We start from the raw sequence: 24,679 nt of genomic DNA, 5'->3' as shown, positions 1-24,679 counted from the left end.
TTATAACCTAATTGTGCCAAACAATGCTATGTGATCATATTACTTTATGTGTTAAATCACATGCACACAAATCTACCGACCCCTCAAGTCCCTCCTAAAAACCACAGAAAAAATTCAAATTTGCATTTCACAAAAGGAACAGAGAAAGCAACCACAACCCATTCTCTAAGGCTACTTTTTAAACTGTCTCTCAAATTTTATTTGCCTCACACTAATCAAAACACAACATAAAAATCATTTACTAAGGGATAAAATCAGAATTATTTTGACCAATAACAATAGTGAACAAAATACCTGGGAATAGCCAAATCTGGAATAAATGTTTGTCCATGTAAATTAAATTTTACCCCTAGGCTGCAGGTGTAGCTGCCAAAAAGCAGTTTATGTCTGTAACTTAGTTATATTTATGTATACACACGTCTTATTCTAACAAAGAACTTGAAGTGGTTTAAGTGGTAAGATTTTGGTAGGAAGAGATGGTTCTTCTCCATCATGCAGCTTTTTTAATTATTTCTTTTTTAATCATACTTTTAATCAAAAGTATCTAAAAGTACTTTTCCTCTTGAACAAACAAAATGTTGTAACATGAAAAGAGCACGACCACACCATGTTTTTAAAAAAAGCCTAGGCATCGAATCTAGAACAGCTATATCATGCATCACACACCCACCAAGGCCAAAACCAGCAGCAGAAGTTAAATCTCAGTGTAAGAGCTGAGCAGCTTCCAATTTTCTTAAATTTTTCTACTTACCAATTTATCATTTTCATTGGGCATTTCAAATACACATCTCAATTTAGAATCCATTAATTCATCGGGTTTCGCTTCTTTCCACTAAAAACAAAGGAAACCAAACAATGAGACAGAGGAAATACAATTGCGACAAGTAGGTTTCCTCTCAAGGGATAACCAAAGGGTTAGTGTAGCTGCCTGGAGACAGGCTGGGAGGTTTCCAGGTGCCACAGAACTTTCTACAGAACCTTACAAGAGCTATTGTCACCACCATTAAAACCACACTAACATCCCTAGAAACGACCAGGCTTCACTGTTAGCAATGCACTTCTAAACTGTCTCTAACAAATACGACTTCAAAATTCCTTCATTCTTGACATGAGTTAGGATTATCCATAGAGAAGAGATGCACAGATCTTTTTAATTTTAAAAAGTAGGTTTCTCAATGAAGAACTAAACAAAACCCAAGTTTAAACAACATTCCCCCAAAAGATTTCTGTTCAATTTCTCTACTCACCACAGCTTCCATGTCTGAAATGTTTGGTGGAGCAAAGATGGTCTGTACCATGAACTTGTGTTTACTCTTCTCATTGGGGTCATAGTCAAAAGGCTGCAGCATTACTGCAGAAGAAAGGACACATCACTGACTTTTGACCGTTCCCAGCACTCACTCACTAATTTGAAAATTTAAAGAAAACCAGGAAAGTTGCAAGAAACACTGGATTATTAAAGTTGATTCAGAATCAGTTTTATGATTTTCAATTATTTTTACCTTGTCTACATTTTTAATTTGCTACATCTTTAACAACCCACAAAATAAATGGCTATTTAAAAAAATAAGTATCTATAATTTCCCTCTCTAAACTTAAGTTTGGAAAATTTTCAAAACTTTGCTAACGTTAACTATTACAATGCCTATAAACTCAAAATCTAGTAAATTTGTATTTAAAACCACTTATAAATTTAGTTTTCACATTAGTATTTAGTGATAACAGCTCTTAAAATCAGACAACTAGAATATTTATAGGAGAAATTCTAGGTAACTTAAAACTCACTACCATTTATTAGTGCTTCAATATAACTAGCTTTTTCTAAAATAGATTTTAAATAAACACCTATTCAAGAGTTTATCAGTGTGTTTAAATGAGTCTAAGCCAACAAAGTGTAGAAGGAAACCATACAGCCTCATCATTTCTGAACTTTTCCCACTGTCCTACTAATTATATTTAAAATTTTTTCCCAAGCATTTATGGTTTTCAATGGCCTACAAGAGGTTTTTTAGAGGCTCTGTATGGTTGAAATTATGTAATATAATCTAATAAGAGATTATAAAGAATGAATCAGCAATTCCACAAAATATGTACACAATACTGTGGAGTTAACTTCCCTGCTAATATTTAGATTATTTCTAAGATAGATGTCAACATTTTCAAAAACTCAGATGAAATTAAGCAAATCCAAGAAATAGCAATTATATAAGAACTTCTTCTTTATAAGGTCCGTCTGAGAGATCCTTAACTCCCATTATGGTAAAAAAAAAAAAAAAAAATTTTAACGGCCAAATACACAGCAGTAGAAAATGCACAAGATAGGGGGAGTCCCTGGTGGCTCAGTGGCAAAGAATCTGCCTGCCAATGCAGGAGACACAGGTTCAATCCTTGATCCAGGAAGATCCCACAGGCCACAGGGCAACTAATAAGCCCTTGGTACACAACTACTGAGCCTGTGCTCTGGAGCCCAGGAACCACAACTACTGAGCCCGAGTACCTAAAGCCTGTGCTCTGCACAAGAGAAGCCACGGCAATGAGAAGTTTGCGCACCACAACTAGAGAATACCCATGCAGCAACAAAGAACCAGCAGCCATAAATAAGTAAATAAGCAAAATTATGAAAAAAAGAAAACGCACAGGATAAATGTGCGTTTATCCAGATAATGCACAATCTATCTCCAGGAACACCTTTCACTGAACAACCACCCCAGGATATTCACTAGAAACTGAATAAAAGGAAAACTTCAAACAAAAATGTGACAGTGACTTGCTGACAGACCTCATAACAAGAGAAAGACAATCTTAATCCATAAAAGTGCGTGCTAAGTGAATATGCAGTCAATCAAGGAGGGCTGCTGGATGAAGTGTTAATGGAGAACCCCTCATCCACTGAGGTGCTGCACTAAGCTGGAGTGCCAAGCTCCAAGTGGAGAAAAGGCGTCAAGGATGCGTGTGGACACAGGAACCAGTGTGTCTGGAGGTCTTAGTAACTCAGATGCTCAATACAAGGTGGGGCTTATTGTGGGAGAAAGTGCTTTGAGAAATATATACATATTCTTAAAAAACACTAATACTGGAAAAGCTCCATGAATTAGAACCCTCCAAGAAAGTCACTCTGAATAGTTCCATGGAATCCTAGGGTACAGATGCTTGCGCCAAAACCCACTTTTAACCATGTGGATAGAAATTATTTTATCTTCTTCCAATTGAGCTGTAGGCTTGTGGCCTTAGAGAGCAACTGCCAGAACACACGTGCCCACTGCATACTCTTCTCACTGCCCGCCACCTTTCCCATGAACCGACAGCTCGGACAAACACGACAGCAAGCCTGCCCGGCTGCCACACCATAAAACTCCTTCTCCGGGGCCTCCAGGCTCTGCGTCTGGGGCTAGGGACCGAGGGAGGATTCGGTGCCCCACAAACCCTGACTGCGATCTGGCCTCAACTGCCGCACATCAGGTTCCACCGCACAACGTCTCAAGGAGCCAGCCCCCAGCCGGCTCTGTGGGCCTGCAAACTGGAACACTGATACAGAACTGTGTGCTGTCTTAGTCACACCTGTCAGGATTACCCAGGATACTCTGTGTGCTTTGACACACACACGTCTGGGCTGTATCCGCAGAGACTCTACTCTGGAGAAGCCCGTGCTGCTATGACAGGCCTTCACAAAGGTGAGAACCACGGCCGGAAAACAGGAGTAACTTGTCTTGGTGTGGGGCCTGAGAGGCGCTGCCATTAAGTAACCTGTACCCTCGACTACCTTCCTGCCTCCACTGTGAGACAGTGTCATGAGGGAAGAAGGAGCAGTCTGGGGGCACTGACTGTGCTCCACGGCAGGAGCAAGCAATCCGTGTGAGGAAGGAGCCACCATGGGCCCCGGACTTCAAGTAAACACAGAAGGGCCACAAAACTGACACGGCATTCACAGTAAAGACAGAAGCCTCATCAACTACTGTAAGTTACTGGCCAAAGATACACACTGTACATTCTTAAGCAAAAGACTGAGAATAATCCCTCAATAGCTGCATGTAAAGCGTACCAGCTAGTTATCCATGGGAGAGATGAGAAAAGCCAAAACTGATACAAAATTTCAAAGACCAAATAGTAAGGGCAAAGGACGTGGTGGTAGTAAGCTGCAGAAATAAAGAACAACATAACATTTTAGACGGTCAGTGACTGCTTTCAGGCCACCCCACCCGCAAACACACCCCACTCCACCCCAAGAGAAGGGGGAACTGTCTCTGCAGCAGTGTGCACACAGGGAGGGCAGCATGAACATGTGCTACCTGAAACGGTCACAGTCAAGCCGGGGTCAATGATCCCACTGTTGGGCCGCACACAGTACCGACGAGGCGCTGTCGTCTTCACTTTGAAACACACTTTTCGATCTGAAGGATTTCGCAACTTAAGGTTTGTAGTGACTACATCTGTGAAGGGGCCTGTAAGATTTAAGAAACAAAAACAGGGGGGGAAATGTAATTGGATTCACACCCACACAAAAACAGAATTCAAAACTGGACAAACAAAACCTTGACTTTATGAAGTCCACGTACAGGTGGGGACTCAAGGAGCCGTGCTCTCTCCTTCGTTGCTAACCAACCCATAAAATTCCTACTTGAACTTTTCTTGTTTTCATCAAGTAAAATGTGTTCTGAAAGTTTCACAACTTACGAAATAAGCCCCAAACTGTATTCTCCCAGTACATGCTTACCACATTACTGAAAAGATCGGTTCTCCAGTGCCCTGCAAACCAGAGCCCGTCTTCAGACTTACCTGACCGAGCCAAAGGCAAAGTCTCTCCACCTAAAGCCAGCAGGCCCAGAGACAGGTGGTCCCACCCCAGCTCCATCAGCTTTGATCCCCTCACTCGCTCCTTCTCTCACTCATGTTCATCACATGCTGACTAAGATAACTGTGTCAAATGCTCTACATACAAAGGTTTTTTAAACTTTGGTTCAACACCCAAACATAAAATTGCAAAACAAAGAAACCAAACGGTGATGCAGTCCTGCCTGAATTAAGTAAATCTAAGACCGTTTTTTGTTTTTAAAAAAGGGGGAGAGTGGGGTGCAGAGAAACAGTACAGTTCTCAGTTCAAGAAAAGCCTAAAGACATTATATGCAGATTTAGACAATAAACTGAATACTGGTTAATAAGGAGACAGAAGATAGAACTTAAAAAATATGTCCCCATGAGAAGCAACAACCACACACTTCTCACTAACCCAAAAGCAATTTTAAGTGGTTTCTAAACGGAAAAAAAAAACCTTTAGAAGGCTGAAATCAAATTTCAAGGCTGAAATTAAATAAACGAGAATAAACATGTCTTTTAAAACTGTAAAATATTTCTAGTATGCTTTAAAATGTTTCTAGTAAGGATCCCAGACTGAGAAAATTCCCCAACTCTGCCAAACAAGTTTCCCACTTTGCTGAGTAGTGGGAAGTTATCTAAGACAAAGGCTTGAAGGGAACAACACACAAAAATGAAGGACAGTGTGAGGAGGGTGGGGTGGAAAGCAGACCAAACTGATAAGAGGAGAGGAAAAGAGAGACTTCAAATCAAAGGCCAGGAAAAAGCACTTACTTCAAGCCCAAGGAAATAATTAATTCTAATCTGTGCTTAAAAGTTTTTTGAGTTATAAGATATTTTCTAACAAAGATTTGGAACTGGGATGAGAGGGAGGAGCTAGAAATAAGAGAACATTAGAAGAAAACACAAAGGCAGAGAACCAGTTATAGGAAAAATTTTAACATGAAACAGGTATTTAAATCAACAAGTAGGCTTTTTTTTTTTTAACATATACAATCTACACGAGAACTACAATCTCTTGGACAGCTCGCTTTCACTTCAAGGTCGAGTCCCTAACTGGATCTGCACATTACTGCACACCCTTGCTGCTCCTCCCAGCACAACGACTGCTTGCACGTTTTGACAAGCAGCTGACACCCCATCCCCACACACCCATCCCGGGAGTAAGGGGAAGCCCCCAGCTACATTCTGCCACGTGAATCCACTGGTAAAACTATGAATCTTAGAGAGACAGATCCCATTTCCTAACATTCTCAAAATCCACAAGTTACTACAGGTAACTGAGAACGTGTCAATTTTTATGTTATTATTTCAACTAGGATTTTAACATTACCGCTAAGTATAATTTTTAAAAGTTTGTTTTCAGAAGTTTCTTAGTAAAACAGCTAACATTTTACGAATCTTAATTTAGAACAATCCTGCATTTTCATAACATAATTATATAACCTTGTCATTTTAAATTCAATTTCTAAAATCTCCCCTATTTTAGAGGAAAGTGCGAACTATTCAAAATAAGGTAAAATAACTGTTTTTTTAAACTGATTTTTTAAATGACTATGTGTCAATTTCATCAACATGAATTCTGAAACACTACTCACATTTTAGATTGCACATCAGGGAATATAAATCTTAAATTAACAGACTGTGATCTTTCTAGACATGAAAACGCAAACTATCTAAAGATGCAAATAATACGTCAAAAGAAAAAAAATTCACTAAAACCAAATTCTTAACTGAATATGTTAACCTCCTCAGTAAAATGTAAAATCACCTGTAACAAACCCACCTAACAAATGCATCTAAGGTTTTCTGCACCGCTTTGTCCCTCTAACCAAGTCTCTCAATAAGGGTTGCTTCCAGCAGACAGTTCAGAGTCCAAAGCCATTTTCCAGGTTAAAATGCAAAATCACCAAGTACTAATGACCACAAGCGTAAGAACCAGATTTATAGCTAGAAGCAGGTTCAGGTAGAGATATGTTACACTTTGTGGGTCACAGAAACTCTGAGAATCTCACGAAATTAAATGTAGGTATTCTGTCTGACGGGAGGAATGGAGGCGCTGCTGCTGGGGGAAGGAACAGGACAGCAGTGTTCTGTGACGCCCAGGCAGACCCGTGTAGTCAAGGGCCCACCAAACCTGCACACAGCCCTCCAGACAGCCACACTGCTAAAAAAAAAAAAAAAAAAAAAAAACTCTTTTCCAGAAATACATCTATTGCAAAAACTCTGTTCTCTCTTTGTCCAAAAATCTAAAATGTGAGTTCACCAATACAGAAAATTATTCTACCAACAGCAATGCCACTCAGGACATGTGAATCCTGCAACAGGTCTGGGACAGTCAGCACACGTGTGTGGGTGACGGTCATGTGAGTGCACCCACATGCATAAAGATTCTCTCGCCCTGATTTCAAGACATTAGAGAAAACCAGTCAGCCTCCACCAGACAACTCTTGCCTCACTTCCCTTAAAGCTCACTTGTTGAGGGAGGTCACAGGCTTCCGGCTACTTCATTAGTCTTCCAGTACAGTCTATATAAATGTACTATCTATCTATCTATATACAGATACACTACATCTAGTACAGTCTACATAGGATAGATCTTCTACTAGTCTTCCAGTACAGTCATACCCAACACTTACACATCGAAATGCCTATTTTATTACAAATCCAGTTTCTTCTCCTGTATGCTATAGTCAGGGCATATATTAAGATTTTCACTATGTACATCGGTAGTTGTAATTCATACATGAATTTCATCTCAGAATACAATACTGGGCACTACAAAATATAAAATGTTAAAATGGGATACTGTGTCAAATAAGGTTAAAAACTACTGCATTCTATCAATACTCTCCAGCTTTACTAATATCCTGTGTTTTAAACACCTAACTGTTTAGAAAAACATGCAGATGGTCACCGTAAAAAAGAGTAGTTAGCTGTGCAGGGAAAGGAGGAGGGCTCTGCTGAAGCCAAGTTCCATTTCTGAGCCTGGGCCGTGACTGCACGGCTACTGACTCTCTGATAATTCTATCAACTGCACATGGTTTTTCTTTTATGAAAAACAGTACTTTTTTTTTTTTTTTAAGAAAAGATGACTCTTGGTATAACCTTAAAAAAAAACTGAAAAAAACCTGTGAAAAGCACTTCTGATGAAAAAGTGAAACATTTGAAGCAAACTACATAGGAAATAAACACCCATGTTTTGAGGATTTCTAAAACAATCCCTGTAATTGAGAGAAATCCAGCCATGTGTCCAACATAAATGCTTAGTTTAACATTTAGAAACACAATTACTACAACAGTCCATTTAAGATTATTTGGTAGTAAACTAATCACCAACCACAGATACCATCTGGTATTCCCTACTTGAGAGATGAAATTTCACTGTTTACACGTAAAAATATTCCACATAAAACAAAATTCCACACAATACAGATTACATTTAAACTCTCTTACGGAAAAGAAACAAAACAAAATTAATTTTATTAAAAGTCTACCTTTTCACCACACAGGCTGCCCTCCTCTCCTCCCCTCTCAAGCAGCCAGGCCACTTGGGGTTACCAAGTACTCCGCCCTAACTCTACCAGTTACCATTCCCCGTAAACCAGCACCCTAGCCTCAGCCCCAAACTGACAGAAATGTAACATACTTCAATGTGGGCTCAGTGTTAAAAAGCCTGGAAAAACCTGTACCCTCAGACTTCAGAAATGTAGGAAAAGCTTAGGGCCACTCACCTGGAAGGCTGTCCTTAGGGAGACCAGCCTGACTCCTTTACCTAAAAATAAAAATGTATTCCAGGCACGAAACACTGGCTATCTAAAATTTAGACCAATGATTTCCTTTTAAATAGTTCTCCAAACCATCCAATCTTAAAAGGAACACAATTGAGCTAAAAACAACTAAAAGTAGAACCACTCTGACTAAACAATCTTTAAAATGGTTATCATCTGTCCATATTTTGATGTAAATTGCTGTTAAAAGTTTTCTTTAAATGCCAGGCTTTGTTTAGTTACAAAGAAAACTGACTGGCAGGGGGGTGGGGTGGGGCGGTGGGGGGAGAGAATAGTTGCCTTTTCTCCCAGCGTTTTGAAGAATTTCAGAGATATCAAAATAACTCAACTGTGAATAGTCCTATATGCATCACCTAGACTCTACAACTGACACCTGCTGTTACTGTAAGATCTAGCAACCTACCTAGCCATCTGTGTCCATCCATCTTATCTTCCTACGTTCCAAGGTTCTGAAAACTCCTGAACACCTCATCATGTATACCAACTTGAGTTCAATAGTATCTGCTTACTGAGAACAGAATCAAATGTTATTTCAGGATACGTGGTCCTGAATACAGCATGAAGCATTACAGAAATAGAAAAGGTCTCTGGGATGCGGCTCCAGAATAAACGGCTGTGTGCAAGAATGGTACCCTGCAAAGGCTGTGGCATCCTTTAGACCAGGAACTCGGAGGCCTGCTGGCAGACCAGTCTCCATGGGTCCTGGTATTTCTGCAGCTTGGCCAGTGCAGGCCCTGGGGGCTTTCACACAGTCAGTCTTTCCAAGGATGTACAGCAGAGACAACAGCCCTGGAAGACAGTTCCTCCTCCTGGAGAGAGCAGGCTTCTCTACTATCCAGCATGATAAAACTCAGGTCTTCCTCTGGAAAAAGGTCAGGCAGGTTTCTGTGCAGCCCATCCTGAAAGATTCAGGGCCCTAGGCTCAAAGTTTCCCAGCTATGACACAAAGCCACCACGTGGGCAGCACCTGCCTACACTGAAGCCCTGTGTGTCACCCCGTGGAATGAAGGGCAAAGGAAACCAACACAGCTATGAAGACGCTGCCTGTAGTGCCCTGACCATCACACACCATGGTCTCTAAACCCAGGGGTCCCATGCCTTCCACAGCACCCACAACACCGAAGCAGACTCAACGTCCTGAAGTGATCACAGCAGCTTTCACAATCTAGCCTTTACTGGACACTCACCAAGTATCAAGAACTCTGCATGAATTATGTCATCTAACCCTAATAACAAGCCATGAGGCTGATACTTTTATTACTTATTATTCTTACTTTACAGATGAGTCAACTGTGACTCAGTATAAGAACACTTGTCCAAGGTCAGACAAGCACAGAACCGTGCAAGTGGGAAGTCAAAGCAGGTTTGTCTCCAGGGCCTGAATTCTCATAAATTCTCTATAGATTCTATGTGAACTACCTGGCTGTATTTATTTCCTAATTCATAAGCCCTTCTAGGTTGACTTCTGCAGCATTAAGGCATGAAACTGCAGTCAAATCAGTAATACAGGAAAAAGATTTTTAATGGTTACTGTATTTCCCTTGGTTCCACAGGAAAAACATTTCCAGAAATGTTTCCACCAAGAAAACAGTTTTTCTCTTTTATACCAAAGAATGCCCTAATACATAAAGCTACCTAACTTTATTTACCTTTACTCCATTTTCCCCCAAACATACTGAAATATCAGACCTGAGAGAATGTGAGCTCTGTGAAGACTGGTCTCATGTACAGCTTGCCCCCAGCTGCTAGGACAATCCCTGGCACAGCAGGTACTAAATAAATGTCATCATAGAAGCATTCGTGTAAAAACAAACAGAGGACCACTTCAGGAAACAAAATGAATCAATTCAAGATGGTTTATAGTTATTAAAATACTAAACATACCTTTTTATAAGGTTTCATTACTACAAAAGTATGGACGCGAGATTAATACAAAAGCCAAACTTCACTATTTTATTTAAACATACCACCCTTATGGCAGAAAGTGAAGAACTAAAGAGCCTCTTGATGAAAGTGAAAGAGGAGAGTGAAAAAGTTGGCTTAAAACTCAACATTCAGAAAAGTAAGATCATGGCATCTGGTCCCATCACTTCATGGCAAATAGATGGGGAAACAATGGAAACGGTGAGAGACTTTATTTTCTTGGGCTCCAAAATCACTGCAGATGGTGACTGCAGCCATGAAATTAAAAGACCCTTGCTCCTTGGAAGAAAAGCTATGACCAACCTAAACAGCATATTAAAAAGCAGAGACATTACTTTGCCAACAAAGGTCCGTCTAGGCAAAGCTATGGTTTTTCCAGCAGTCATGTATGCATATAAGTTGGACTATAAAGAAAGCTGAGGGCCGAAGAATTGATGCTTTTGAACTGTGGTGTTGGAGAAGACTCTTGAGAGTCCCCTGGATTGCAAGGAGATCCAACCAGTCAATCCCAAAGGAAATCAGTCCTGAATATTCACTGGAAGGACTGATGCTGAAGCTAAAACTCCAATACTTTGGGCCACCTGATGGGAAGAACCGACTCATTGGAAAAGACCCTGATGCTGGGAAAGACTGAAAGCAGGAGCAGAAGGGGACAACAGAGGATGAGATGGTTGGATAGAATCACCGACTCAATGGACATGAGTTTGAGTAAGCTCCAGGAGTTGGTGATGGACAGGGAGGCCTGGCGTGCTGCAGTCCCATGGGGTCACAAAGAGTCGGACACAATTGAGCGACTGAACTGAACTATTTCTTTGATTTGAACTATATCTTTGATTTCGTAAACTGTTTCACTGCCCTCGTTTATCCATATTACATAATCAGCAAAAAAACCTCAGAATTCATCATGAAAAATCTCCAAAATCCACTTAAGGTAGTAGTGTGTGGTCATTTCTAGGGGCTTGGAGTCAGGGTTACAAGTGACCAGCAGGCAGGAACCATGTCCTTTCTTTACCTGGCAGCGCTTTCAGTTAACTTAGCAGTGTTCTGAGCACACAGTCAAGTACTCACCCATCATCTGCCAGTGAAGAAGCATGGGCACCATGCAGTCAAAGCCCTGACTCTCATCCTCCCTGTGGGAGGCGGGGCTGTGGGCGGTGGGGCGGGCGGGGGTGCCCTTGAGCAAATCTTGTCACTTCTCCAGCACAGCCTAACCCCTACTCCAGCTTAGCAGACAAAACCAGCTCCAATTCCTAAACTCCTCTCAGTCCTAAAACTACATGACATTTGGGAACAACTTTACTGCCTTAATTAGAAAACACCTACTACTCCAGGGAAGCAGGGCAGATAATCCAATCTCAGATGATCACGGCCTTACTGACATTCAGCATAAAGCTACTAAACATTTTAGGAGTACTCTTTCTGACCTTCTGATGCACAGACTGCTCACTCTGACCTAAACAATCTTTGTGACAGAGAATACACAACTGCACTGTATTCACCAAGAAATGAAACAATTTGATTTGTAACATTTTTATATAAATTTTATGTTCTTCCACTGTGCAACATTATAAAGAAAAATCGTATGTACACACACATAAAATTTAATGCTTGCAATTAAAATTAAACATTAAATGTGGAGGCTGCTTAAGTGAACACCTTCATTAAAAGAGAAATAAGTGCTTCATATCTGAAGAGTTTAGACTACTTTTTAAAACCTAGGTTGGCAGGATAGGAAAGAATAAAAGAGAAATGGATACTTTGGGGAGAACTTGAAATAAATGTTTGAGCACCACTTATAAATCTAAAGCTCTTGTTAGACTGGAAGCAAAATAGTTATGAAAAAATTATCAACAATACTATAAATTTTACGGAGAAGGCAATGGCACCCCACTCCAGTACTCTTGCCTGGAAAATCGCATGGACAGAGGAGCCTGGTAGGCTGCAGTCCATGGGGTCGCTAAGAGTCAGACGTGACTCAGAGACTTCACCTTCATGCATTGGAGAAGGAAATGGCAACGCACTCCAGTGTTCTTGCCTGGAGAATCCCAGGGACGGGGAGCCTGGTGGGCTGCTGTCTATGGGTCACACAGAGTCGGACACGACTGAAGCGACTTAGCAGCAGCAGCAACAGGTGTTATAGGTGGTAGGATTGAGAATTTGCTTTATACTGTTCTATACTTTCTCAACTTTCGACATCAAGCACTGATTTTACAATCAGAAGGGATTTTTAAACATGGATTCATATTAGCTTAATTTATTCATAAAAGCTTTTATTTTTAAAGTCAGGGTGGGGGTACTGAGAAGATACAAAAAAGCTATCTTTGGAAGATGTGGTTATTGAGATGTTTGGCAGTGGGAACCATACTCAGAAAACAAAACCAAGGAATTCATCTTTCCCTATAAGCTATAAAAGTAAAATTTGTTCATAGAGAAAACAAACAGAAAACACACACTGTGATGCAAAGGTACTCTATCCCTTCAAAGGTGTACCAGTCACTCCAATTTATGTCAGATTATCCAAGCACCAAAATAAAATACATGTGTATAAATATATATATATGGAAATATATAGCTACAAAATAAAAGGCTGTCAAAATGTAGCCCATAAGAAACCTGTCAAATTATACTGCAAACTAGTACTTTAAAGTCCTCTCATATTAACACTGCCTGGAAACTCCCATGGATGGAGGAGCCTGGTGGGCTGCAGTCCATGGGGTCACTAAGAGTCAGACACGACAGAGCAACTTCACTTTCACTTTTCACTTTCATGCATTGGAGAAGGAAATGGCAACCCACTCCAGTGTTCTTGCGTGGAGAATCCCAGGGACGGCAGAGCCTGGTGGGCTGCTCTCTATGGGGTAGCACAGAGTTGGACACGACTGATGTGACTTAGCAGCATATTAATAATTCTTTAACATATCTATTTTTTAAAATGGCAACTGAAATCAATCATATCCTTTAAAAGTTGAAATACAAATAACTAAACATCTCATTAATTTAAACATGAATTTTGAAAACAGTACCAAATGTTGGCAGTAACTCTACCACAGTTAACATCCCAAATGCCAGAGAAAAGCAGCTAAGCAAACTACAGCATATTAATAACACAGCATCAAAGATGGCAGCTATAAAAATTTAAGACGTTGGTGGAGATTATTTTTGTAAACTGAAACATGTCACAGTCATCAAGTTGAACATATTCTCTTAAGTTTTGTAGTCTAATTTTATTTAAGCAAGGAGTTTTACTAGGAAGAATACAATCACATTAAGAGTTGATTCTAAAGATCCACTCAATCTATGGCACAGGAAATGAAGTACAGCTGGCCTCACAAAAGGCTACTTTCAAGAGAAACTGCCACCTGCATCCACAAGCTCTCTGTCATCTGCTCTCCCCTTCCTCTCAGCTAGCTGCTTCTGCTTGCACAGGGCCCACTGCAGCCACTGTCTCCAACCCTCTGCGACCTCAAAAGTCTTTCAAGAGGAGACATCAAAACATTGACTGTCAGCCATCCATACATACACGGTCCAGCCTGGGGGAGATGCCCACAAGACCAATGAGTCCAGTAGTCTGGACACAGAGGGAGGGCTCCTGTGAGCATCCACACTGCTCTTAAATACAGTCTGTGTGGGCAAGGCCGATTCTCTGAGTAACAAACACCCTCGACAATCTACCATGCTTCTCACCAGGGACCACCAACTGATGCTGACAGTAGGAGTTCAATTTGTCAGCTGTCACAGGACACTTATGATTTATAAATTAGATCCACTTTCAAACAAACATGGTTTTCTACTTGTCTTCATATGCCTTAATTTTAACTGTTACTGGATGGTTACAGATTTGTTTTCTACTGACCTTACATAGGCACCTCATTGTAGGACAATTGAAACTTTTGATACAATCTCCCAAAGTATCAAGTCTAATAACAAAATAATTTTTTCTCTTACTATGAAGAGCATTGAATGTTCATGCAGAAATCTTGAAAAACACAGAAAAGTAAAAACAAAAGCATCCTAAAGTAGACCTAAGGACTGCTGACGTCCTTTTCTTTCTGATCTTTTTCCTCACACATGTTACCATAAATGCACTCATATTTACGCAACTTCTCATGGGCGGGATAAGGCTGTCATCACCAATCAACTTATCACTAGAAAGGGGACAAGCAGCCATTATCACCTGATGTGACACAATTCTATCTATGAAGTACCTGTACCAAAAAAATACTGAAACCTGAATCTTTAAGCCCTTAAATCCAACTCCAAACTTACAAGAAATACATACCAGAAATATCACAAGTCTGGGACACTCCACTGGACAACGACGGGGTCTTTTCAACAAGTGAATGGTGCGATAAAAAGCAGGTGGACGAGGCATTGCCAAAGATTAGGACAGCCTGACACCCAGCAACCAAAAATCAGCACTATGGGAAGATTTCAACAGACTAGACATCAGATTACTGAAAAATTACTTTTGGTTTTATGAAGTGACAATGGTGTCTTGATTATGTAAAGAAAAAGCCTCTTTTTTCTTATTAGAAATGTAAGCTCAAATATTCAGGCTTGAGATGTTATGATAGCCAGAATTTGTTTAAAATACTGCAGTAATCCTACTCTCCCCAAAACAGTAAAATACTAATAATCATTAAACTTACAATTATATGAAGCTATTAAAGAGTACAGAAGTTCATTAAGTTATAGAAAGTTTTTTATGAATGTTTTTAAAGTTTTCATAAGGAATTTTAGAGTAATCTGAGTCATATTTTAGGCATAATAAACCCAGTAAACAAGCATTTGCAAAAATAACTGACCCTCCCTTTACATTTAATTTTTTTTAATCAAGAAATTTTCTTTAGTGGTCACACAATATTACATTTTGTGGTCTGTAAAGTTTAATAAACTGGTGAATATTATGTTCTTTTAAACCAATTTTTTATTAAGGAAAGCAAGATCCATGCTATATTAACTACTATATCCTCTGAAAGACAGGAGTTCACTGCAGGGTCAGTAAAGATAACAGAAGCAGCAAGACAAAGAGTTAGCAAGCCCCTCTGAAAGCAATGATAAAGGGGTCCTTGCTACAAGACTTGCCTCACAGCTCATCTCCACATGGTTAAGGAACAGGTAATTACTACAATACAGAAAACAACAACAAAATTACCAATACTAACAATCACAAAATACCAAACTCAGAAGAACCTCATCAAGGTTTCCCAATTCTTATGTTCTTCCATTTCATAGAATTGTGTTTCCGTTTTGCACTCAACCATCCTATGCATTCACAAACCTTTACAGCCAGACCACCACCGAGAAATCACCCACCCCTGCTTCTCTGCTTCTCACTTCACAAATGAAAAAAGCGAAGCACAGTAGTCAGCTCTTAACAAAATACCCTCTTCTGGAACTACAAAGCTCTGAAAACACTACCTGCAAAGGCAGACAAAGCATCTACTGAAAGACGCAAGGCTAAAACCATGACAATTAGAGGACAGAGGGATGGTCTGAGTCTTATTAACGCGATCAACACTGACTGGGCAATCACCCAGGCCAGATCTTGTTATCACGGATATAAAAATAAATGGGCATATCCTCAAGCGCTTCACAAACAGCTTGTGAGAGAAAAGTATGTAAACATCAGTACTGTGCCATGTGGTGAGTGCGGTAATTGCCAGTGAGCAGCACCGAGGACAGGGTCAAGAAAACGGCAGTGGCCCGGGGCCTGGAGAGCCAGAGACAGCACCGGAGGTAGGGCTCCTGCAGGGGAGACAGCCCTCCGGACAGGAGGTGACGACATTCGGAAGCGAGCATGCAGAGGCCTGCAGCACTGACGGCGTCTGGAGAAACCACTGCATGCAAGCAAAGCTACAGCAGAGGTGAACTGAAGAGGCAGGCGCGGATCTGGGCTCCAGTAAGTGCGTAACAGGAAAATGCTACAGGTTCTTCAACCAGGGAGGCAATGGGATCTGGTGTGCGCTTTTCACAGGGTAGTTCTTTCAGCATCCGTGAGGACAACAGGCTGGAGGAAGTGGGACACAAGGAGAAAGGGACCAGCCTGCTGACCGGTAGAGGAAAGAGAATCACCTGAAGCAAAGAAACGAGCCAAGTCCAGATCCCTCCAGAGTCAGGCACGTGGACCCCAAATGCCCATGGGTTCCCTCCTTAAGTCCAGCTGGAGGACCTAAATGCAGCTACCCTATCTGAGGAGGTCAGGACCTTCCCGCAGGTGCTCTCCCAGGCCCCTGAATGCTGCCAGCATCTGCCAGTTCCCCTCTCCAGCTGTGCAGCCAGAGACCGCAGCGCTGTCCGGACACTCTCCCGCCATGCACACACCCAACAGACCCCCTCAAACGTCTCACCATCCCCACCACTGCCCCTCCAGCAGTCAGCACCTGCATGGACGGCAGCCACAGCATGGGTCATCTCTCGCTCCCTCCAACACAAGTCCACACTATGACCAGATTACAACACTCCTGTCAACACAAACGTGGTGTCAGCCCACTACCTCCACACCTCTGCCTTCTCCCCACTGAAGATCAACAGTGGGTCAAGATAAAAACAGAACTGCTAAGCCAACACCCATGCATCCTGGCTGACCCAGCGACTGGGGTACTGACCCCGCAGCCTTGTAAACACAGGAGAGGTTATTTAACACATCGAACACCACACCCTCCTGCCTCAGAACCCTTGCACCTGCCGCTCCAGGAGTGTACTCCTTCCCTCTTCACCCAGATAACTTCCACTCACTCTTGGAATCTTAGTCAACCTGTAGCAGCCTTCCTCGACCACATCAAAAACCCCTATTTCACGTTCTCACAGCACCACAGACTCTTCAAAGCTAATTTGTCTTCTGATGATCTGATTAGCTTCTACCGCTCCCATGACCATCACCTCATAAAAATAAAGATTCTTTTACTCAAAACTGTAGTTCCAACACTTATTCAGTGTGCATCACATATAGTAGAAACTCAATTCTTTCTTATATAGCTGAATGAATTAAAGCAAATGAATTGAGAAACTGAGCTGCATTTAAAAGGAGAGATTCAAAAGTTATCTCTGGGATGCAAAAATACAGACTTTAATTTTTAGATGTGCACAGCATTTCTGGAATGAGTAATCAAGATGCCACAAAAAAGAAATTAACAACATAGGAAAAGGAGTAGGCGTGCACATAAAAAGCCCAGTTCAGGATACGCAGAGTTTGAGATATCTGTGCATGTGTGCTGAGTCGAGGCCTACTCATTGTGACCCCATGGACTGCAGCCCGCCAGGCTCCTCTGTCCATGAATTTCCCAGGAAAGAATACTGGAGTGGTTGCCATTTCCTTTTCCAGGGAACCTGCGACCCAGGGATCGAACCCAGGTCTCCCTCATTGCAGGCGAATTTTTTATCACTGAGCCACCACCTGTACTGTGCTTAGTCACTCAGTCGTGTCTGACTCTTTGTGACCTCATGGGCTGTAGCCTGCCAAGTTCCTCTATCCATGGGGATTCTCCAGGCAAGAACACTGGAGTGGGTACCCTATCCCTTCTCCAGGGGACCGTCCCAAACCAGGAATCGAACCAAAGTCTCCTGCATTGCAGGCAGTTTCTTTACCAGGTGAACTACCAAGGAGCCACCTGCTGCTGCTAAGTCACTTCAGTCATGTCCGACTCTGTGTGACCCCATAGACAGCAGCCCACCAGGCTCCCCTGTCCCTGGGATTCTCCACGCAGGAACACTGGAGTGGGTTGCCATTTCCTTCTCCAATGCATGAAAGTGAAAAGTGAAAGTGAAGTCACTCAGTCGTGTCCGACTCTTCACGACCCCATGGACTGCAGCCTACCAGGCTCCTCCATCCATGGGATTTTCCAGGCAAGAAAGAGGACTGGAGTGGGGTGCCACTGCCTTCTCCAGGGAGCCACCTGAGCAACATTCAAATCCAGGATAGTCAAGAAGTAATCAGTATGTGGTAAAGAACCCACCTGCCAACGCAGGAGACAGAAAAGAGGCAGAGGCTCAACCCCTGGGTTGGGGAGATCTCCTGGAGGGGAACATGGCGACCCACTCCAGCATTCTTGCCTAGACAATTCCATGGACAGAGGAGTGTGGTGGGCTACAGTCCATAAGGTCGCAAAGAGTCAGACATGACTGAGGCAACTTAGCATGCATGCACCCCATCAGTATGGACTCCAAAGCGGATGGCGACATGAGGAACTTCCCAACCTAGGATCAAACCCATGCCCCCTGCAGTCAAAGCACAGTCTTAACCACTGTACCACTGAGCAATCCCCCAAAGCTGATTTTAACTCTGAACTCAACACAGATTTGGGTGTACAGCAATGTGTGAAAAGAGCATGGAGGAGACAGAGAAGCCCTCAAAACAAGGGAGACTGAACAAGGGAAGTTCAGAGTGAGATAAAATTGAAACCAAATCAGAATCTCAAAAACAAGAGCATTTAAGAAAAAGGAGGTAACAAATCAGACAGCAAAGATGAAGGCTGGAGAACAACTGTGTCACAGGAGTCAGAAGAATCGAGTTATTAAAAAGCGAGCTGTCAACACTGGGAAGTGCCAAAGACACGTCCAGGGAGAGAGAAAGCACCGTGGTCACCACAGTGGCCATCAGAAGAGACCCGGAACTCCTACTGCTTTTCCAAGAAGCCTGACCACAAAGGAAACAAAGCCCAGGAGACACGAGAGCCTCAGGGAGCTGGGAGTCAAGGAAGTACAATATCTTGCTGGTTTGTTTGTTTTTAAAAGGGAAGACTTAGGTTTATGTGTTCTTATGTTTAAAGGAAACGTTGACAGAGAAAATACCTGCTGAAACAGGGTCTGAGTCATAAGCCATCTCTACCTTAACCAGCAAAACCAGCAGAACCAACAAGCTTGGACATGAGAAGGGCTCTGCCTTCTCAGGGAAGTGTGGACGTGTGCCGACGAACAGGTGCTACAAGAGGGGACAGCACATCCCAGAGGGCGTGTATGCCGCACTTAAAAGAGTTACGCTCTCACCCAGAGGGCAGTCAAGAGCTCCCTGAAAACGGTTAAGGAAGATATGACACCCATGTCCAGGGTGTGGGGAAACAGGCCAGGGGTCTGATGTAGCCGCTGTGAAACGAGAGTGAGCGGAGACGCCTGCAACGGTGCCACACACCCTCCAGGAGGAGGCTTGTTCCCCATCCTCCCTTGGGTCTCTTCTTCCTGATGTGCTGCTATCCAAAGATGCTTTGTCTGAACATCACTGGTCCCTGGTCGCTCAGAGCGCTTAGTTTTCTTTACTGATGCTATTACTACGGGCCACCTTCAACACAATGATTTTGGTCTATTTTCCTTTCTCCGATCATGGCCAGTAAGAATATATTCACAACTTATTTCAGCACTTTCTAAACTTTCTTCTCCAAACTTCCCTCCAAAATGAACAGGCTGGAAAAATAAAATGTTGTATAATACAAACGAAAAAATTTTACAAGAGTAAATAAACACTTTAAAGACCCCCCCCCCAAAAAAGTCTCACATGTAATGCAAAATTTCACACCTGAATTCTATGTCAAATTACTGCCAAAGCTTAAAAAACAGAATTTTAAAATATCTACATCTTTTTCTTTACTAATGCAACAAAAAAACTACTTCAGAGTTCATGACATTATAAAAGTACTTTCATATAAACAATTGTATAAAACAAACTAGAATAAAATATTAATGTAGGAAATGTATTAAACTGTTATTTGCTTCTCCAAAATTGTGCAAAGTGCCAATAATTCATAGCAAGATGACTTTATTATGCATGTAACAGAAAAATGCACCATACAATCTCAAAATGATTAAATGATTCATTCTTGGAGAAACTATCTTAATCAAATGTAAAGTTAAAATAATTCAAATAAATCTACCAGAAGATGACATTTTGCAAAAATATCCTTAGACTTCAACTAAAAACTGCAGATGATTTAAAGTAGAGTTGAAAGATTTTTTTCACACCATCATCAAAATTAGCATGAAGAGAATTGCTGATTTCAAATGAGTCTCCTCACTTAATGCTGAACTGGTCTTTGGAATACAGAGGTTTCCATCAACAACTTATTTACCTCTGACTAAAAGAGTAACTTTTAAGAAGGAAGGAATCAAATGACACCAAATGTAGCCTCCCAATTCGTCCTACCCGCTCTACTTTCCCAATCCTCCCCATTCCGTACTCTTAAACAGAAGCACACAGCACACCCTGGGTACCTAAGCACAAGCCAAACTTTTCTCACATCAGGAAAGGAGCAAAGCATTCCCATGACCTGCGCTCCCGCTTCCCCAATTGAAAGCAAGCCAATAAAAGTGTCGGAGAAGACTCTTCAGAGTCCCTTGCACTTCAAGCAGATCAAACCAGTCAATCCTAAAGAAAATCAACCCTGAATATCCATTGGAAGGACTGATGTTGATGCTGAAGCTCCAACACTTTGGCCACCTGATGCGAAGAGCCAACTCACTGGAAAAGATTCTGATGTTGGGAAAAACTGAAGGCAAAAAGAAGGGGGTGGCAGAGGATGAGATGGTTAAATAGCATCACCCAACAATGGACATGAATCTGAGCATTCCGGGAGACAGTGCAGGACACTGGAGCCTGATGTGCTACAGTACAGTCCATGGGGGTCACAGTCATACAGGACTTGGCGACTGAACAACTCCTCCTAAAACAAGTGGGGAGGAAGGAAGAAGGGGCTTCTTTCCTCATACTTGCTTTGCCTCTGTTACAGCATCTGCAGGCCTCTTCCATCTGGGAGTTCAAGCACTAAGAAAAACATGTTTTACTCCTTAAACTACAAACTGTGGTTCTTTTCTCCACCTTGCTTAGCACTGAATCCCCAAATACAAGCTGATGTTTGCTGAGTAAATTACTCATTGTTGAATACTCTTCATCAAATATAGAGATGGTACAAAGCTTTCAATAGTGTTTGCTAAGTAAATGGCCCAGTTGAATATGTGTCCCTATAAACTTTTCCATGAAATCCTTTTTTTAAAAAAGTCAACTAATGTCCAAACTTTAATAGGCCTTGTGAATTACTTTCATCCATAACACAAGAATCTGTTCTGTAATCATAGCTAGTTAATTCTTCAATACCTAAAATAAGCATCTGGCAAGTCTTTGGGTTGGGGTTTTGGTTGTTCCTTTAACTTGCCTCTTTGCTATTATTAGCCTCTTACTACTCAAACGGTAAAGAATCCAAAGAAGATTTCGCCGGTAAAAAATCCACCTGCAATTCAAGAGACTTAAGAAACGGAGATTTGATTCCTGGGTGGGGAAGATCCCCTGGAGAAGGAAATGACAACCCACGCCAGTATTCCTGCCTGGAGAATCCCATGGACAGACGAGCCTGGCAGGCAACAGTCCATGGAGTCAGCAAAGAGACGGAGACGACTGAGCCAGTAAGCATGTCATTGAAACATACCGACTTCTCTAAGTTTCTTCTTAGAAACTTAGAGATCTCTGTGAACACTTCTTGACCTAAAACTAGTTTTAACGGCGTCCAGGTCCCTAATGGCAACACACACAGATTAACGAGAAAACTTCCTCTGTAAAATCAGCCTCCCCTAAAATAAGTGCAAAACACCTAAACTCTCAGAAGAACTACCTACCATAAAGGTTTACATTAAATTCTTCTATTCTCAGATAAGAGCTACAGAGTTAGGTAGTACCTGAACTTTGGTATTCATGATTCCCCTAGGTGTTTTATTAACCCCCCTTTCAGCGAAAACTATGTAAACTCACGTTACGCCCATAAACTTGCTACAATAAAATGCACTTAAGAAGCCTCGCTAAATATTTCATGGAGTCGTCTTAAAACCGAATTCTCACCTAACACGCGGCTCACTGACATTTCCATTCAAAGAAACTCGCAAATGCACTGAAGAGCTTGCAAAATACAGGTTTTATACACAACTCCTCTCATAGCGGCAGAATACATCTTAAAGCTCTTAAACTATTTAAAACGTGTCCTACGGAAACCAAGGTGTTTTCTTTCGCACTCCATTTCTTTCGGTTTGATTCTCTAAAGCACTGGAGCGGCCTCACAGTCCCAAGCCCGTGTGCTCGTGGGGCCCCCGGAATGAAGGACGAGTCACGGGCTCCGCTAGCTCCCCGCGCCCGCAGCATCCCCAGCAAGAACCGCCTGAGTCGCTCCCGCGGCCCCCGGGTCCCCGCGCAGGTGACGCCCCGCGCAGGTGTCGCCCGGCGCGGAGGACGTCCAGCCGCCTCCGGCCCGCTGACGCAAAGCCCGGCCCGCGCCCGCGCCAGACCGACGACCGCCCTGCCTGCCCCGCGTCCCCGGCCAGCCGCCCACGCCCGGACCCCGCCCCGGCCCGCGGGCCAAGGACAAGGCCGCCGCCGCAGCGAGGCGCCCGCGGGCCGCAAGATGGCGGCGGGAGGCTGGAGGGGCGCGCGCGCCCGCGCGGGCGGGGCCGGACCGGGCGCGGGCGGCGGGGGAGGGGGCCCACCGGGCGCGGCCGCCACCCACTGCCCGCCGCTCCCGCAGGCCGCCCCTGCCAACCTTTGAATTTGAGGTCTGTGGGCGGGTCGAGGACTAGGATCTGCTCGTGCTTCGCCATGGTCCCGGAGGCGGACGCCATCGGAGACAGCGCAGAGCGGGGGCGCGCCCGCGGCGGGTCGCTAGCTGCGGGCGGGGGGCGGCGACGGCGCGGGTCGGCCCGGCTCGACGCAGGGCCAGCGCTCGGCTCCCGGACCCGACACCCGCCGCTCTGTCGGCGACTCGCTGGGCCGCTCGCCGGTCCGCAGCTCCGGGTCTCACAACTGACTCAACCCCACACCAGCCGCCGCGGCCACGCGCACTGCGATCCTCGGCGCCCCACGTGACGCCTCTGCGTGCCTACGTGCGCGCCCCGGCGGCCGCGAGGCCTCGCTCCCGGCCCGCCCTCCACGCCGTCAGGCGCGACCGGCTGCTGCGCCTGCGCGTCCCTGGCCCGCCGCGCTCTGAGCCTAGCCAAGCTGTCAAGGGAGCGGGCGTGGACGGGGCGGAGCTCAGCTCCCTGGCACTGACGCGGCGCGCACCGCAGAGCGGGAGGGCGCAGTCCTCGGTCACGTTCAGCTGCAGTTACGAGACTGGACTGGAAAACCCGCTAAGGTAGCCCATCGCCATCTCCCAAGCGGGAATGCCAAATAGCCGAAGTAGGAGCGAACAGGCTCGTGGACTACAACTCCCAACATGCTCCGCGCGGGGCGGGGTCTCCAGCCGGACCGGTCCTCTTGCGGCGCTGCGTGGTGCTTGCTGGGAGTTGTAGTAGCGGCTGAGCGCGGGCGGGAAGAAGGGGCGGTTGGAGGCTGGGGTGAGGCTTGCCAACTCTCATTTCGGTTCCCAAAGGATGTCTCATATGCCCTGGAAAAAGAAAAACAACTTTTGGAGACTGCCCCGAGGTTCCCCGGTTAGAAGTATAGAGGCTTCCCAGAGGAGAACATGCCAGGATCTGTTAGTATGCTCTCTCCCTAATTCTATCCATCCCTCCGTCGGTACAGCTGTGGTTCTCCAGTCCAAGCTCTCCAGCTTCCCGAATTCTCTTCTGGGATGCAAAAGCCCTTGAGGAAACACACCTCCTCTGTCGAGGACGCGTCGTTGGGGACCTGATGAGGCAAGCGTTATCAAACTGGAAATAAAAGTCAGAGTCTACAGCGTTTGTTCCTCTGTCTCTTGCTCAGTTTTGACTGATAACGATGAGCCCAAAGCAAAACAGTTGTCACGTTCACATGTTGGCAGCTAATTCCATCTGCAGTATTAAGAGAGCCTGTAGTTAACTGAGCTGAAGGAGAAAAAAATGCCAACAGCAGAGTTGCTGACCAGTCTTTAACGGATCTCCAGGGTAGTCGGGGACAGGAACATGTAACAAACGAGTGTGCTGTAAATCAGCCGTCATGGTGCTGCTGGAATTCAAATCCCTGGGAAGCACCGCGTAACAACGCTCAAATTGATGCTGCCGCGGTGGAGGAGGAGCCCAGTTGCTCTAGAAAACAAACCAGACAAATGGGACAGTGGCCTAGCCGTGTACACAGAGTCCACGTCCTCACTGCAGTACAGGCATCGGAACCCACTTGGGAACAGCTCTCCGGAGTAGCTAACCTAGCATGCGCACAAGGCTGTAGGCTGTGCCCAAGGAGAGCAGTGTAGCTTCAGCAGGATGCCAGAGCTTAA

General features: G+C 43.7%; 1 protein-coding gene across 3 annotated transcripts in view; it reads right to left on the bottom strand.

The window, feature by feature from the left end:
• Positions 1 to 23,371, bottom strand: part of VAPA (VAMP associated protein A) — a 35,812-nt gene extending 12,441 nt beyond the window's left edge. The window contains exons 1-4 of one of the 3 annotated variants that reach the window (XM_061399943.1): positions 23,030 to 23,371; positions 4,287 to 4,439; positions 1,248 to 1,351; positions 752 to 832 (exon numbers count right to left, since the gene is read on the bottom strand). In XM_061399943.1, coding sequence (XP_061255927.1) covers positions 752 to 832; positions 1,248 to 1,351; positions 4,287 to 4,439; positions 23,030 to 23,108 — 417 coding nt within the window. In that variant the 5' untranslated portion in view covers positions 23,109 to 23,371. Of the gene's footprint in view, positions 1 to 751; positions 833 to 1,247; positions 1,352 to 4,286; positions 4,440 to 22,338; positions 22,590 to 23,029 lie in introns of those variants that run through there. The other 2 variants (XM_061399945.1, XM_061399944.1) reach the window with 2 other exon arrangements.
• Positions 23,372 to 24,679: the final 1,308 nt, after the last annotated feature.

This window comes from Bos javanicus, chromosome 24 (assembly GCF_032452875.1).
Source record: "Bos javanicus breed banteng chromosome 24, ARS-OSU_banteng_1.0, whole genome shotgun sequence".
In the NCBI taxonomy this organism is placed as follows: domain Eukaryota; kingdom Metazoa; phylum Chordata; class Mammalia; order Artiodactyla; family Bovidae; genus Bos; species Bos javanicus.
Note: the sequence above shows the minus strand (reverse complement) of the source record. Positions and strands in the feature narration are given on the sequence as shown.